Source organism: Lepisosteus platostomus, chromosome 7 (genome assembly GCF_059453375.1).
Source record: "Lepisosteus platostomus isolate fLepPlt1 chromosome 7, fLepPlt1.hap1, whole genome shotgun sequence".
Lineage (NCBI taxonomy): Eukaryota > Metazoa > Chordata > Actinopteri > Semionotiformes > Lepisosteidae > Lepisosteus > Lepisosteus platostomus.
This window is the reverse complement of record NC_142617.1, coordinates 10,345,784-10,362,205: the sequence shown is the minus strand read 5'-3', so window position 1 is coordinate 10,362,205 and position 16,422 is coordinate 10,345,784. Positions and strand designations below refer to the sequence as shown.

At 36.0% G+C, this 16,422-nt stretch overlaps 1 protein-coding gene across 1 annotated transcript in view; it reads right to left on the bottom strand.

Moving 5' to 3' along the window:
* Window positions 1–13,864: 13,864 nt before the first annotated feature.
* Window positions 13,865–16,422, bottom strand: part of gucy1a2 (guanylate cyclase 1, soluble, alpha 2) — a 46,368-nt gene continuing 43,810 nt past the window's right edge. Inside the window, exon 8 of the mRNA XM_088639191.1 lies at window positions 13,865–16,258. Within this exon, the coding sequence (XP_088495317.1) occupies window positions 16,039–16,258 (220 nt within the window). The 3' untranslated portion in view covers window positions 13,865–16,038. The remainder of the gene's footprint in view (window positions 16,259–16,422) is intronic.

Genomic DNA, 16,422 nt, shown 5'->3' with positions numbered 1-16,422 from the left:
TTTCCAAATAGTTCACTAATTACAAAGCAGTTCAGCACTGGGTTTCCCATTGTCCTAACAGTGTATAGCGATATATACTGCAAATGCCTCATGAATGTTAAAATGCTCCAAACAAGTTGGTGGGAGTTCGTACACCACGTCTTGCACAGCAATTAGATTCTTAGGGTATTCCCACAAGGTTACTTGTTTGGGTTTTGTGATTTTAGCATTCCATTAGGCTCTTCACACTTCAAAGGTTATCAGTACTATGTCTAGTTTACTGTGTCCAAATTCAAAAAAGTGAACTACAGTGCCTTGTACTGTACTGTATGTTACACAGCTTCAACTGAGATTGTTATCTGTTTGTAGTGGAAGGGCAGAAGAGCTACCGTCTTTAAAATTCACACCATGTTTTAGAGTGCCTCACCACATTTGCCAATGCTATCCAATTCCAGGTAAATCAGATGACAGATTTTAAAGAGCAGGCGATCAAAGAAGCATTAAGAAAATAGCAAAGCACCCTGGAGTGACTGAGCAGGAGAGAAGCTCTGATGGAAATGTCTGTGTATACTGTACTGTATATACTCCCTTAAAAGTGCTTTCTGGGGCCTCTGTGAAAGGACCACCATGCATGGTGTTTGCTAATCTCCTGTGGGATTATCGCTTAATCTGTCAAGTAATAATCCTTCTGTGTCTGGAGCAAATCTGAAGGGGTCTTAGATATTACAGGTCTAATGTTGAGAGGTCTTTCTCACAATTTATAAAGACATTTTTCTCTTAAAAGAAAAAATACCTGTTGAGGGATGTCTCATGCTGCACAAGCGCATTAGAATGACAGCCACCTCCTGTGTCAGGTCTCTCACCCCAGCTAACAGACAGAATGGCAGTTGTGTTGGAAAAAAGCTGTGACACCGTGAGAAATATTACAAATCAATTTGAAATGACCATGCAGAAGATGGCAAATTGTAACAAACAACAAATTATTATTTGTTTTTATTCTAAGATTGCTAAAGTATTTTTGTGTGAGTGTTTGCAATAGCTGACAAATTATACATAATACTGTATATACATACTGTATGTATGCATAAAGTAAATTCAAATGTTTCTATGGGTTTATGATTTGCTTACCTCAAAGAACAGTTGCCATATAATAGCTGTATTTTTTCAAGCTTTCTTGTCTACTTATTTTAGTTTACAGTGAAGCTATAATCCTTTATCTGTTTGTTTGCCCTTAGGGCATAATTATCTCTATTCAAATAGGAGAGATCTATACATTATGTTGCAGTATAGTAGCATAAATTATGTTCGTAAAGCACTTGACAAAACCATTATCATATCTTCTACTTCCAGCTGAAATATGATCTTTTTTATATCCAAGCTCATTTTCAACATTCATGAATTCATTACCAGAAAGTCAGTTGTCCTGGTGAGGGTCATCGGCACCTGAAGTGACACTTGTTTTCTATGGTATTTTGCAGTGCATAAGATGTCAATCAAGTATAAGCATTGTCTACTTCCCTGAAGGAGAAAGCTTTATCAGTTCACTACATTAATTACAAAAATGGTCGTTGTTTTCTTTCTTAGAAAATATTGGCTATGATATAAGTTAAGGGCAAGAATGTGTTGAAGAGTTATTGATAGTTTTACATTTGTAATTTTGGTTACTAAGCAATGGAAATCAACATTAATATTTCAAATGAATATAACATGCATTTCTCATCACATATAATGTTTTCTCTTGCACTGCCCGGGGTTACAGACTTTCTGTTATCGCACTGCTTTCTTTCTGATTCCTTGAATGGTTTGCCTTATTGCAAACTGCTGTCACATGCTTTCAGTTTGGGTGGTTATAGTTTGCTTGTACATTTACATGTTTCTACTATGTAGTAAATCATCATAAGTGGTTATATGGCTACAAGCAGAACTGAGATCCAGTGAGGAGATTCTCGAGTACAAGCCAATCTTTATGAAAAAAGCTGTTTGATTTGTCAACACAATTACAGTTTCATCTCTATTGGAACTAAAAGCTTTGGCATTTCAGTGCAGTGTGACCTCATTTTAACTAGGCCGATGTAGTGAGAGTGAGAAGAATACCAGACTTGTAAGGTCAGAGAAGAGGCATAATAAACCAATGCATTTTAAAGTAAAAGGAATGAACTATCTTTTTTCACTGGTAAAATGAGAAGCTACAAACCCCTCTTACAACATTAAACAAATCTTATTTTTTTCTGCTGAATTTTAACGTAAAAATAAGATCCAAATTATTCTAGAAGGCCAAGAATGTAACTAGGATGTGACAAGGAAATTATCAAGTAGACACAGACAGACACAGAGACAGAGTCTTGATGCCTTTGAAAGAAAGAAAAAACACTAGGCACGGGTCTTTGAAAGGCAGTTTAATTAAAAACATAATTTTAAAAAGAAAAACATTATTGTGTATTTAGATGGCATAATACATAGACATTGACCTTCATCAACACACCTCTGGACATCTGTCTGCTCCCAGATGGATACTATATCTGGGATATACCAGAATATTACATTTTTCAGCTACAGTTATTACTCTTACTTGTCACTTCTTTTCTCTGCTTAAAAACAACAGCTTGTAATACTTAATGAGCTCTGAAAAAAAAATTACTGAGATTCTTAAAATATTTCAGACTTAGAAACAATGCCTCATAATGCCTAAAAACAAGAAGTCAATGCCTCATAATTATTAAACTCAACTTTGCTTGAATTAAACCATGAAGCCAATTGATTAGCAAGCTGTAACTTGAGGAAGATGTCCAGTACAAACATACAATCATGACATAACTGGATCGATAGCTTCTACCAAATGAAGAAGACTTTTGTACTTTATATTGATATGGTTCTTTATATTTATTATATAATAAAATATTAAATGATACTTTTATATTATGGCTAATGAGATAAGGAAGATTTTCTGGTTTTAATGGCCTTTGTAACCCTAAAAAAATAATTTTACTGTTCCCTTTTACAGTACTAGACAGTCAAGAGGCTCTGAGAACCCAGGCTTCTCACTAGTGTGACAGTAATAGGAATTGCTTTTGTCAGCCTCTCTACCTCCATTTAATCGGCATGAAAAAATTCTGAAGAAAAAATACATGGAAAGTGAGAAAGAAGGTGACAAAATCACAATGTATAAAACATAAAGTAAGGCAGTTGCCAAGACTACCTTATATTAAACTAGTTTCTGCTCTTGTATCATTTTACTACTTTAGAGGATTGCAAACCTGTTCAATTTGTTCCATATTTAATTTTTTTATATAATCAACATAAATAAGCGTTTAAGGTAGAGTTTATCTTCAGTTTTATAAAGAGACACACCATATCTTTGAAGGAAGCAGTGCTGAATGCTCAGTTCTTTATCTTCTCCATTTTGACTTTTGACAGATTGACATTCAGCAGTGGTTTTGAATTGTGTCACCTCAGCACACAGCATTCACAGAGCCTATCACTTTTTTTTTTTTTTGCTGCAAGCACACTGGCATTTCATTATCATCTGAGCTTGAGTGTTACAAGCACTTTCCAACAGCTTCTTTTGCTTCTCAAATGACTTTGTCTTACGTGTCAACAGTTGCTGTCAGATCACAGTCCTGCTAAACAAAGGAGTAAGGTAACATCTAGAAATAGAACCACTCAGTTACTTGAATCTTGAGCTCCGTTGTACTATAGAATGACAATAATAGCCATGAGTTAGGCTTTTGCAGCAGTTCTTGGGATGTAAACTGTGAAGGTTCCACTAAGTGAGACAACAATTGCTGTTGTTTCCTTTCTTGTTGAATTACATTAAAATTGTAGAATTGTTAAAATTCTGTATCATTCTCAGGGGTTGTCCTATTTCCCCTAACCCTAACTCTAATGTTCCATAGTAAATATCATAGTAAATATTGCAACAGGAAGAACAGTTACAGTTACAGTATTGCCCTTCTGCTTTGCTTTTGATATTTGTTTTTTGGTATTCAGGCAATACTAAAGAGAGAACCAAATGGAATCCTAAAAACAAAACAAGATAAACAGATCATGTAAAGTTCTGTGCAGATTCATGTTGGCAAGTCAGGTTAGTTTTGTTTAAGAAAGACTTTGGCTGAATCTGAAGTAATGTGAATAAGGATTTTAAAAAAGTTTCCCAAGTACCTGGGAGTGCACATTGACGATAGACTGGAATGGTCTAAGAACATCGAGGCCATTTACAAGAAGGGTCAGAGCCAACTTTACTTCTTGAAGAGGCTCGGGTCCTTCAATGTGTGTAGTGAGATGCTACATATGTTCTATCAGTCGGTTGTGGCGAGCGCCATTTTCTACGCGGTGGTATGCTGGGGCTCTGGGATTAGAGCCGTGGATTCTAACAGACTGAACAAGCTCATCAGAAGAGCAAACTCTTTCATTGGCTCTGACCTGGACCCCCTGGAAGAGAATGGTGTCCAAACTAGAGGCCATCATGGACAACGTCTCCCATCCCCTCTATGACATGCTTGTAGAAATGAAGAGCACGTTCAGAAATAGACTGTTCCATCCACAGTGCGACAGGGAGCGCTACAGGAGGTCATTCTTGCCTTCTGCCATAAGACTGTACAACGCATCCACCTTGCGTCTGGGCAGAGGCAACATTGACAGTGACCTGTTTCTGGACTGAACAGTAAACTGCTACATCTGTTCTTTCTCTTTTTCCCATTTACAACCATTTTTGTGCAATACAGTATATGCCAGGGACTTGTGCAACACATTTATATTTATATCTATATCTATATCTATATTTATATTTATATTTATATTTATATTTATATTGTGCAATACAACTTTTTTGTGTACTGCTCTGTTCTGGTTTGTTCTTTGTGTGTTCTGGACTGTGAGTAACTCTTCTTAGTGCACTTCTCACTATACTGATTGTATTGTATATATTGTATTATTATTATTGTATCATTCGTTACACTGTTGCTGTGTTAAGCTGCTGTTGCACTGCAATTTCCCTCACGGGATCAATAAAGTATCTAATTATTGTGCGAACCATGGGAAATTGAAAGCTCCATGCATAGGTCACTAGGGCTGCTTGTTCCAATCCCCAGGCAGGGAAATTATTACAATGTGGTGTCAGGGCACACAACAATCCGTACAGACACATCCGTAGACTTGAGAGAGAGCAATTGGTTAAGGCGTTATCATCTGTTCTTAATTCATAACCATTTTACAGCTGATCTTCAGTGCTTTTCTGAATCTACAATCAAATCAGTTTTTTTATTGTTCTCAAAAGAATATTAAAAGCATTCAGTAGAATCATCCATACTGTATGTGGGTGGATACGTGTACAGGAAAAATTGCATGGCATTGACTTAATTGCAGTTATAAGCAGCGTCATGTTTTCATTTGTAATCATAATGTGGCATATGATTAGGAATCTCCTGCCTGTACTTCGCATTTTTGTAATCTAACTTGTTTATAATGAGCTGAAGTGATGTACATGAGAGATGCCAGAGCCTCTCTTGCCTTCTAAGTGAAAGATTGTTATGTGAATGCTATTCTAAAAACCAATTACTGAAAAGAAAAGGTGGAAGCTATAAAACTATATGGATATTAAACCTGGATGAATTGACTGTCCTATTGAGTCTCACAGGAAAAATAATTTTAAAATTGCAAGAGAACGATAGCTTTGGGCCTATCAATAGGTGTTGGCTTGATGTATCAAGTACCTTCACCCCCATTTACAAGAGAATTAGGTTTTACTCCATGTTACAGGATAGTGGGTGGATGCGGGATGGGTTTTCTTATTCAGTCTAAAAGATACAGTACAAAAGCTTCCTTATGTTACAGCACAGAAAAAAAAAACTATGATATAAGCATTGTATATAGTACAACTCAAGTTCTATTTTTTAGCTACTGCTCCGAATAAATGTCACAAATGTGCCAGTATGCATTGGCTATGGTATAATATGTGTGTATTTTAAAGCATATCTACAAACAGTTTAAGGTTCTGGATAATATTAGAGGCTGGAATTCAGTTCTGGAGCCCTGGGTTCAATCGTGGACCTGAGGTGCTATCTGCATGGAGTTTGCATGTTCTCCTCATGTCTTCATAGGTTTCCTCCAGGTGCTCCAGTTCCTCCCACAGTCCAAAAACATACTGCTAGGTTAATCGGCTTCTGGGGGACCTGGGGAACCTGGCTCTGGTGTGTGTCTGTGTGTGCAAGCCATGCTATAGACTGTAGTCCCATCCAGGGTGTATCCTGGCTTGTGCCCATTGCTGAAGGGGATATCACCTCTCTAAAAACCCTGAATTGGAAGAATGAGTTAGAAAAAGGTGAATGGGTAATATTAGAAAATCAGAAAGCTCCTGAGAGACTTTGAAATGCCACCATACAAGCCAACATAGACAGCACTCCTTAGAAAGCTTAAGAGACAAATAAATAACAGTTCAGAGATGATTCAGTGTATTACACACTTGCCAAATCAATCAAGAAGCAAAACGACACAGATAACAGGTGGAGAAGATTAGATTAAATTATTTTTTAATTGTTTCTCTGCAAAACACAGCAAACAAAACAGACATTAATCTGCAAATTATACAGAGGTGGCAAACAATTTCAGGAAATCTTTATAGAAAGTGGCAAATTTACACCTTCTAAAAAAAAAGCAGGAAATGTCCTTGTGCTCTTTTACCCTTCATGCAAAATTGTGAAAACAGGTAAAATGTAATGCAGTGAATATTTGAAACAGTGATCTCTTTAGTCATCAGGGACTGTTAATCCAGTTGGTTCTGTAGGTCTTCTTAAATCACCAAGAAAACAATGTTTAATTGTTCACTTATGAAATTAATCAGGTTAGATAACGATCATCTTGACTTGAAGACACTTATAGTTACTGCAGATGAGCACTATGCATCTTTAATTCAATGTCTGCAATGTAACTTTTCATTTAGAAAGACATACTGGCACACAGGTTAAAGACTGACAATTAAACACCCATCTGGCAGTAGAATATGTTTGTTATTGTTCTAAATAGACCATTTAACAATAAAGATTACATTTAATAGGAATAGGGTTTGGATGTCTGATCTTTTACTTTTTTTTTTTTGCTTTAGCCTGGCAAAAAATTGTTGAAAAATATAGGCTTTGGCACCCTGCAAACCAGTAGTGGATAAAATAGTTCAAGAATGCACGAATAGATGAAAAAAGAGGATAGGAAAAAGTGTCATGGTACTGTTAATTCTTAAAATGGTAACGGACCATTTTTTTCCATTGAAATATTTTATGACCGTTTTTTTTGCATTTGAATATTTTCCACAAGTTCCTTTGCACAGGTAGTGTACGGCTCTCAGCATTTCCATCTCAAAACTCTGCAAGACCTCTAGATATCCAGTGTGCCCCAATGAGATTGTAATATCTCAGCATGATTCTATTGTTTTCATACTTTTTTTAAACAAATTCAACCTTGCAGCATAGCAAGAGTGTGAATAAAGCTGTGACAACAGAAAAGAATGCCTCAGGAACAGTGGTTCAATCAGGCACAGATGACAGTAATGCAAGAACAGCAGAATAATAATGCAAGTCTTGAGAAAAACAGATACACTGCAGTGCCCTCAAAACTTAGGTAGGCCCAGGAGTCATTTAGAATTCTTCTCCCTCCTTTGCAAGCTGTACAGAGAGCGCTCAACACTTTCTGTGATTGTCCCTAATTACAAGGGACTTGCCTATTCTTTCTGTATACCTCTCACGTTATCAGCAGATTTAAACCCCAGTAGGAATACTGGGGAGCCAAGGAATTATTAGAAATGTCTCATTACCTTTTTGTTGAACACTTGCATTAAAAATGTTAAAGAATGTGAAAATGTAACAGTGCTTTCATAGATGTTTCAGCCATTTTTGTGTCTCAGTTACTAGAAACACCAAAACCACAAGAGACTGAAAGAACTGTCCTGTTCAAGATGTTGTTTTCCACTCTCAGTCTTACCTATAATCCCCTTACTCTTTAAGCACAGCGGTAAATCAAATAAAACACAAAGAACACAGCAGCACTTTTTAGGTATACAATGATATTTATTTACATTTTCTTTACAGATTATATTTAATGTACCATATTCTGTTGCTCAGCCAAGACAGATGTGAAAACCATATAAGAATGTAGTCATATACAGTTTGTCGAACAGCCCCGGTTTGCTTCTTTATCTTATACATGATGAAAAAAAAAATACACATAAAAAAGTAGTACAAAGAAAACAAGATTGGGCTATTTGGCAAAAATGGACTGTCACAAACCTAAACTAATTAAATATTTTTCCCATAAAGTACAACATACTAAGATATACTGTATACTATTTACTAACAGAATATATTAAAGAGCCATAGACTGTATATTTTTAGTGCAGGTATGGCATTTATACAATGTTGTGTTTTTTATAAAAGATTTGTATTACAGTTATAATATATTGTACATTATTTGAAGTTCTTTGGTTGAGAACCCATGTAATAGAAAGACACAGTTTTGACAAGAAAGCAGTGTAAATTAAAACCTTGACTGAAAATGACAAGGGTGTCCCTGTGCAGAACAGAACAATCACAGAAGACAAGAGAATAAGACGTAGATCTCTTTCCTTATACAGTACCTTTATCATTTTATAACACCTACATTGTCCAATTAGAAATGTTACATACATAGTTGGTATATTACAAAAGTAATTGTTCTTTGTTTTCCCTTATGTCTTTGTAACATGTGTTGGATAATTTTAATGAGGAAGTAAAAAATAATGATTCCATACTCAAATAGAACCCATGAGATTATCAAAGTTACTATCATACCAAGAAGTGAAGTGGTTACTTATATAGTTTTGTATTGCAATATGCTGAAATTACGCTTTCTTAAGAAGCAGTGTAAATGGATCATACAATTTGCTTTAAATTATACTAAAGTATTCTCATTCTTTTCTCAGATCCTTTGTACCACTTGAGTACAAAGGCAAATGTTAAATAAAGTGCGTGTGTTTAGTGACACAATACAAGCCTGAACACAGAGAAAGAGCACTGTCATAAACTGTGGTCCAGGCCAAGACATTCTTCCAAAAAAAAGCAAAGAAAAAGTGCCTCAAAACCTTTAAAGGATATTTGCAGGAAAACCGTAAAAATAAAAAACGTAAACAGCAAGATGTTCAGACAGAAGCAATTAAAAATGGACAGTGACGATAAATCAATTGATTCAAGCTGCCGTGCACAAAATAGGATGTTGCACAGTTTGGAAATCAGGCACAGCTTGAATACTTGAAATTCAAAATAAGAATCTGATTTCATCACAAGACGATGTTAACACGGCAATATCTGTGTTGATGATTCCATGACATACAGTAAGTTTGAATCAGTCAAATCCTTTAAGTTTTAAACATGTTATAATCTAATCAACAGTCAGTCAATCACACAACAAAAGAGTTAAGATCATTCTATCACTCTATTCGCTATCCACGTGTCGCAGATCGCAGGTGAGCCGGAGCCTATCCCAGCAAGCAAGCAGTATACACTGTGGATGGGATGCCAGTCCATTGCAGAGGGGTTGGAATACTAGTGAAAATTCTCAATAGACCACTTTTAGGTACTGTGTTAATTTTCAGATCTGGAGTGCAAGCAATTATGAGACACAATTAGCAATCCCATTCCGGCAGGCAGTAATCATGGCAAAACTATATAATTGTATTCACTTTATAAGTGGTAGACAATGTTTCCACTTCACACATCTGTCCTGGCAGTTATATTTTACACAAAATCAAAGTAATAACAGCTGTGTATGAGGTTCTCTTTTTATATTTATGACCCAAAAAGGATACTCAGCTTATTGCTTGAAACCTCAGACAATATACAAATTTCCTACAGTACAATATACTTATTTTACAGTGGGTTTCTGCTTTATGTCATTATTTATAAATGTATGATTTTTGAAAATACTGCATATAATGTACACAGCACAAAAACAAGAAATGAAGCAACACTGAAGATCTTGCCACCGATTACGTGTTGAAATTCCTCTCAGTTCCTGAACTATCAGTAGATGACAATTGAGTTAACAACTAATCTCTACAGTAGATTATTTAGATGTAACAGAACCCTACTCCTGACCATAGTCTGAACCACACCCAGCCTTAATATTAGACATATGTAAAAGAAACATGGGAACATTTGGGAGGAAAGGTTCCATATAAATGCACACAATTATTGATTAATCATCATGTTAAAAATGTTTAAAGACAGCTATAACAAAAATTAAAGTGTAGTGCAAACGAATATTTTAGGTATTGTTAACCACAAAAAAGGCATATTAAAAATATATTTAAAAAACTGTTCCTATATTATTAACTACGTTTTTAATTACCATTAAATTCCACTGCACTTGTTAATACCTTTTGGTTATATATAAGCATTTCTTACAGGCAGGTGAACTGGACGTACTACAGTTCATCTCAGTTTAAAGAGCTTTGCAACATCTACAAGAGACAAGCTTCTTTTTAAGCATCTGTGTGTGTTTGTCAATATGCATGATTTATAGTTGTAATTGTGACATCTCTTTCCTAAGCGTGCATTATCAGCCTTCCCTGGTGAGCTAACTATCCCATCAAGCTGTTGAGCTCTGTTTGCTCGCAGGTATCTGTGGTACCTCAGAACCAGTGCTATGCTACGACCATTGACACGGCAGACATCATAGGATTGCTACATACTGTATCGACACCTGCCAGATTTCGCTTTGTGGGGAAGGTATTTGACATTATAAATATTAAAAGAGATTTAGCTTCTTTTGCTGGTGATTTCAGTGCTCCAGTACCTGGTGAATATTCACATTTTTATTTATATACTGATTTCCTGTGTTTTTATCAAATTGTAATGGCTAACTTTGTGGGAACTACTGTATGTATTTCAATTATAAATGTAACAGACATTCATTTCATCGGAGGAGTTATGAAGTCAGCAGATGGGTCAGCTATCAAACGAAAAAGGCGTTTTTTTGTTGTTAGAAACATGTGGCTCATTTAAATGCCTTTTAATTATAAGCAATTTACATGATCCTGATCACCTCACACATCAGTGAAATGATCTGGTCTTTAGCTTACTGAAAATTCACAGAGAAGGTCTATATTTCATATTTTCAGAAAAGGCAATTTACAGTAGTTTATTACTGAAATCAATACATGAACTTAAATAGGAAATAGGCTGAATCTTGTTTTGAAATGGAAGTTATTAACTGAAGTTTGGGAGGCATAATAACAGCAAATCAATCTTCCACAGCTGTTCCTGATCATTATCATTGTTACGTACCGTATTTGACACAAACACCTCCCTTCGCATTTGTCTGAAGCATCTCTCCCCCCCCCCCCCCATCTCCTCCTTGCAGCGTCCCCCTGGTTCACTCCTCTCTCTGCCCCTTAAAGGAGTTTGTTATGCCAGACCTATCCCACCTAAAATACTTAAACGTTCACAAACCATCGACTTCTTGGATGTCGTTGTCCCTCTTGAAATCAATCTGTTATTTTTGGCAGGCCTTGCCTTTTTTTAAATGCTATCAGTCTGTATAGAAAAGTGCTCCAGGCTGGACATGTGGCAGTCCGTTGAATGTAGGTCTTGCCAGTTCCGTCAATGGGTAATGAAAACCACTGCCTTCAGATATTTGCTTCTCTCTACAACACTTTGTATTCTTGGTCCTGGAGTATCCCCGAGTCTCCTGATTTTTACTCCAATAACGTATAAATTATTCAGTTAGGATTATTGGGTTCTTAATTGAACTACCTGATTGACTTTTAACTGTTTTCTGCACTCACAACTTACAAATACTTTCAATTATACAGTAGGTTACTGTGGGGAGCTGCATAAGGAACAAGTACAGGGTAATTCAAAAAGAAATAGGAATAGATGCAGGCATAAATGATCTCATTTAAGAGTGTAATCTCCGAGAACTGTGATTAGGAGTTGCTTTCATTGTAGCTTTTTAAAAATGCAATTAACCGTAGCAATTAATGACGTGCAGATATAGGTGGACATACCAAACCATCAAAAGAAGCATTCTTGGAGCTGCAGGGCCCCAACTTAAATTCAACCCAGTCACTGCAACAACAAACCTGATTTTGAAGATTTTGAGACAAAAACTGAAATATAGCATCTGATATACCTGTCCTGTACGTTTTGTAACAATTTATAACAGGGGTCTGCTGTTCAGGAACTGAAACACATCCAAAATTCAAGCAAGAAGTTTAAGGGCTTGGTGTACTAAAGTTACACAGTTCAAGAGGGATGAATAGTACAGTAGAATACCTAGGAACAGGCCAGGACCATCACAGAACAACATTGCCTAGAATCTCTCATTGCTCTTTTGCAAAGGCAGCAAATTTCAACAAAGCAGAATACCTCACAAAAAGCCAAAGGCCGAACTGCCTTCAATATGTGTATTCGTTGTCATTTTTCAGCTTCAGCAGCTGCGTGGAATTAGTGCTGTTTTAATGCACTGTCTGAATGTCTGAAGGGTTGTCAAGTACACAGTGGATTGCTACTGTGCATGTCAATCCTAATTAATATGCTAAAAATATACTTTACTATGTTTTTAGGACAAAGAAATAATGATTAAATCTATGAACACATACTTTTTCAACTGTATTTTTCTTTATAACTATGCAGCGCAAGGTACAATATGTCCCAAAATAAAGATTTTGTCAATTAATTTACATTTAAATGTCAGTTTTAACACCCTCAGAAACAGGTGCTGTTGCACAAAGCTTTTTAAGCTTTGCCAGGATTTGTTTAATTAGTCACACCTGGGCTTATAACTTTTAAGACCTGGTTTAATTTGTCTCAGCTGTAAGCAATTACAGCTTCTACATTATCTGCTTTAAAACTAGATTTTTATGCTTTGGTCTGTTTAAACATTTCTTTTACATTTTGAAATGCTTTGTATAAGCTAACTACATGCACTTTAGATTTTCATTTAAATCTGTACTAAAGCTGGTATTGAAGTTCCATGTTGCCTGAATGAAAAACATGGAAATCTCACAAGAATTAAATAAAAACTTTGTGCTAAAAAATCAGATGTTTTTGTGCCATTTATAAAAGAGTAATTGGAAAACTTGGAAATGTTAACTTTGAAAGTAAAATCAGTTAAAGTACTTTTTCACACATTAATATTTAAAATGTTTTTGAAAACCATTAATGAAATGTTTGAATTGAGATCAATAAACATACAGTTAGTTAGCTCTGGACAGAGTATAATTATTTCCTGTTGTAAATCTAACACCTACTGTACTTTTTCTGAACTAATATTTGAAAAGATAATGCAAATACGACTCTATAAACACCATTGAGTGTCAACCAGATACTAATCACGTGTAACTATATTTCAAAATATATATATACAGTAATTAACACTATTTTATTTCTTCCTTTCTTGGATAAATAAATTTAGACTGATACCATACAATTCAGAGTTAGCTATCATTTAATAAATGCCTTATTTTTTACTGCCCAGTATAATACTGTAAATAGAAGAACAAAATCACAGCAGCACAAATAATCAGAATAATAAGATAGAGCTTCCGAATTATTATCCTCTGAGGGAAAGATAAAATCTTCTTTTATGTAAAATGTCAATCATAATTTCTTTTACTTGGGTTTGCAAATTTCCAGCTCCTGGCATTTCTTTCAATTAAACTGGGAAGCACGTGTAACCTTTTTAATTTTATTCAGACCTGTCAATTATTCCCTTATTTTAAATCTCAAATTCTTCATCTATTCAGCTCACCACTACAATTCCCTTCATAGCAGAAACTGTGGGAGAGGATAGATAGCCTAATTGCGTTTTTCCTCTAGTTGGATAATTCCATTTTCTTTTATTTTCCAACACCCTTTGTTTACCAGTACAATAACCATGAAGTGTGGAGCCTTGACTCTGCAAATACAAACATCTAATGTAGATGACAAAATAAAATCTAGTCCATATTTCTGTAGCTGGGTTAGCTCTAGTAAAATTCTAGAGAGACCAGATGTGCAGGGAGCACTTGGCGTTGCTTGCAAAACGGAGGGAATTGGCAACCTGGCCTGTTTGGTAAACCCTAGAATCCCCACCAGTCAGTATTGTGAGATTTGGCCAGGGAGCTGCTGCAGGGGTTTGGATGGGTTGGCAGGAGGGGTAAGAAAGAGATGCACTATGGGAAATCCCAGATACGAGACTTATATACAAAAGGAAGTGTGCTAAGGATCTAATCTTGGAACCTCTTCCATTTGAATTCCTCTTACAACTTCGGTTATAACTCCATTAAACAGAAAATAAGTCCCCATTTGTGCAATTTTGCTTGAAGTATAGTTTGCCTGGATATTTGTTTTTCATATTCACTGACAATGCTTTTTATCGTGCTGTGTTATGACATCATGTGTCAGGACCACAGTACTGAAACAGCAAAATAATTACATAATTTTCTAAATAAATACAAACACTAGCTATAATGTAGTCATTACACAAAAAAATGCAGTTGCACTGATTGCGAAATGGAGTGCTAAACAGAAATGTACAATGGCACTTATTTTGATCTTATCTATTCTTTTATGCTTCTTTAGAAGAAAGGTAATATTTTCCCAACAAGTGCTTATCTTCATGTACAGTACAATACATAATATATTTCCTATAGTGTTTCAAGGCAAATATCTAAAAATGCCAGCTATGATACTCGGTAAGCAGCACTTTTTCACACCATTTGAGTGATAATGGAAAAAGCCCCATTATTACTATTTAATATATTGTATGTCTATGGGGACAAACAGCTTGCAAAGAAAATGTTGATTTTTTATGTCTCTTTGTATTTCGCAGTTTGACAGTTGTCCTCAGGGCTGGGAATTAACTACAGATTCATAAAGGGTTTCAGTCAGGAGAAGCTGCATCTCTGTGAGTTGATATTTATCGAGCCATTAGTCTACATGATAGGATTGTAACTTCAGGCACCATTCTTCAAGGTACCTGTGCCTTTCTCTAAGTCCCACTTTAAGCTTGGCATGCCGGACCAGTGATGACCCATAGGCAAGAGCAGAGCAAGCCGCCATTCTCCCTAGATTTCAGTGAACTGATGTTATACACTATACACTAACAATAACACATTTGTTTTTGTTCCAAATAACTCCCATTGTAAAATACAATCTTTATTTAGCTGGGCAAAATAGTTCTAGATAAATGCAACACAATTTCTTCAATACTAATAGGACATATTTAACGCTTCAGGGACAATGAACAGGCTACAGTATGTACACTGTTCTATTTCTGAGAATATAAATTCAGGTCAGTTATTGTTTTGTAAAAGATACTGTGATTTAGTATATGAGGGTGGCAATTAAAAGACAAATCAAATAAAGAAATTAAATTAAAGTGTGCCTAGCATGATTGAGATTGCTTTTACTGGATTCTGAAAATTGTAAATGAGTGCACTTCATGTGTGATAAAGAGTCCAAGATTTAACAAAGACAGCAGAATGAATCTGTTTGGTTTTGTAACAGTATACCCCAGTACCATGTACAAATTTAAATGCTACATTAACTTTGCATGCTATGATGCATGTTGTGTGTTGTTTATCCCTCTGATGCAGTGCTGCAGAAACAAGGAGGGCAAGTGGACTGTTCCGTGAGTAGACTTGGCTGGCACAGGACTGCAAACAATTATGCTGTCCAACATTGAAATCCAAGGACAGAGCTACCGGGGACAGAGCAGTGTGAAAGATTTCAAACAGACAGAAACACAGAGCTGCACTGCTGAGAATGAGATAGGTTTTCAGAAAGGTGTGCTTCAATAAGATACGTGTCCAACTCACTTCAGTTGTGTGGATAAAAGGCACCGAATTATACAATAATATCTCATACCTGCAATGCTCAAAGCAAGTTGTTCGCTTAAGTTGTTTGTATTATGGACCAGAACTCTCTTCACTTCATTCTTCACTTCCTTTGTCTCTCTGCATTCCCTGTGGGCTGTTCAGGACCTTGGACAGTAACAGCACTTCTTAAAAAAAACCAATAGTTTTCTTTGAGCTTTTGTCCTCGACTTTGTTAGTCTTCATAAACTGGTCTCTCGGAGGAACATGGTGCCAATATTGTAGGAGATCTTCCTGATGCGGACAGACATGGCTGTAGTTGAGCTGGCTATGGAGCCTTGGTTCTGGGATGAGCCAGCTTCCAGGAAATAGCAGATCCCAGGGATTTCCTTTGGGAAATTATCAGGAAGCTCCAAGCGGGAGCGTGGAATAAAAGCAAAGTTTTTATCTTCCTTCAGAAGCCTGAAGGAAAGAGAAGAAATATCATTGCTGTGTTATTTTCTGCCTTTTTTTACAAGTACACTTCATTTAAAGAAGCAAAACCCTGAGCCCCTTACACATTATACACATTCCTTTTCAGTTTATACATTTAGATCAGAGGATAGAAGCATAAGGCTTTAAGAACA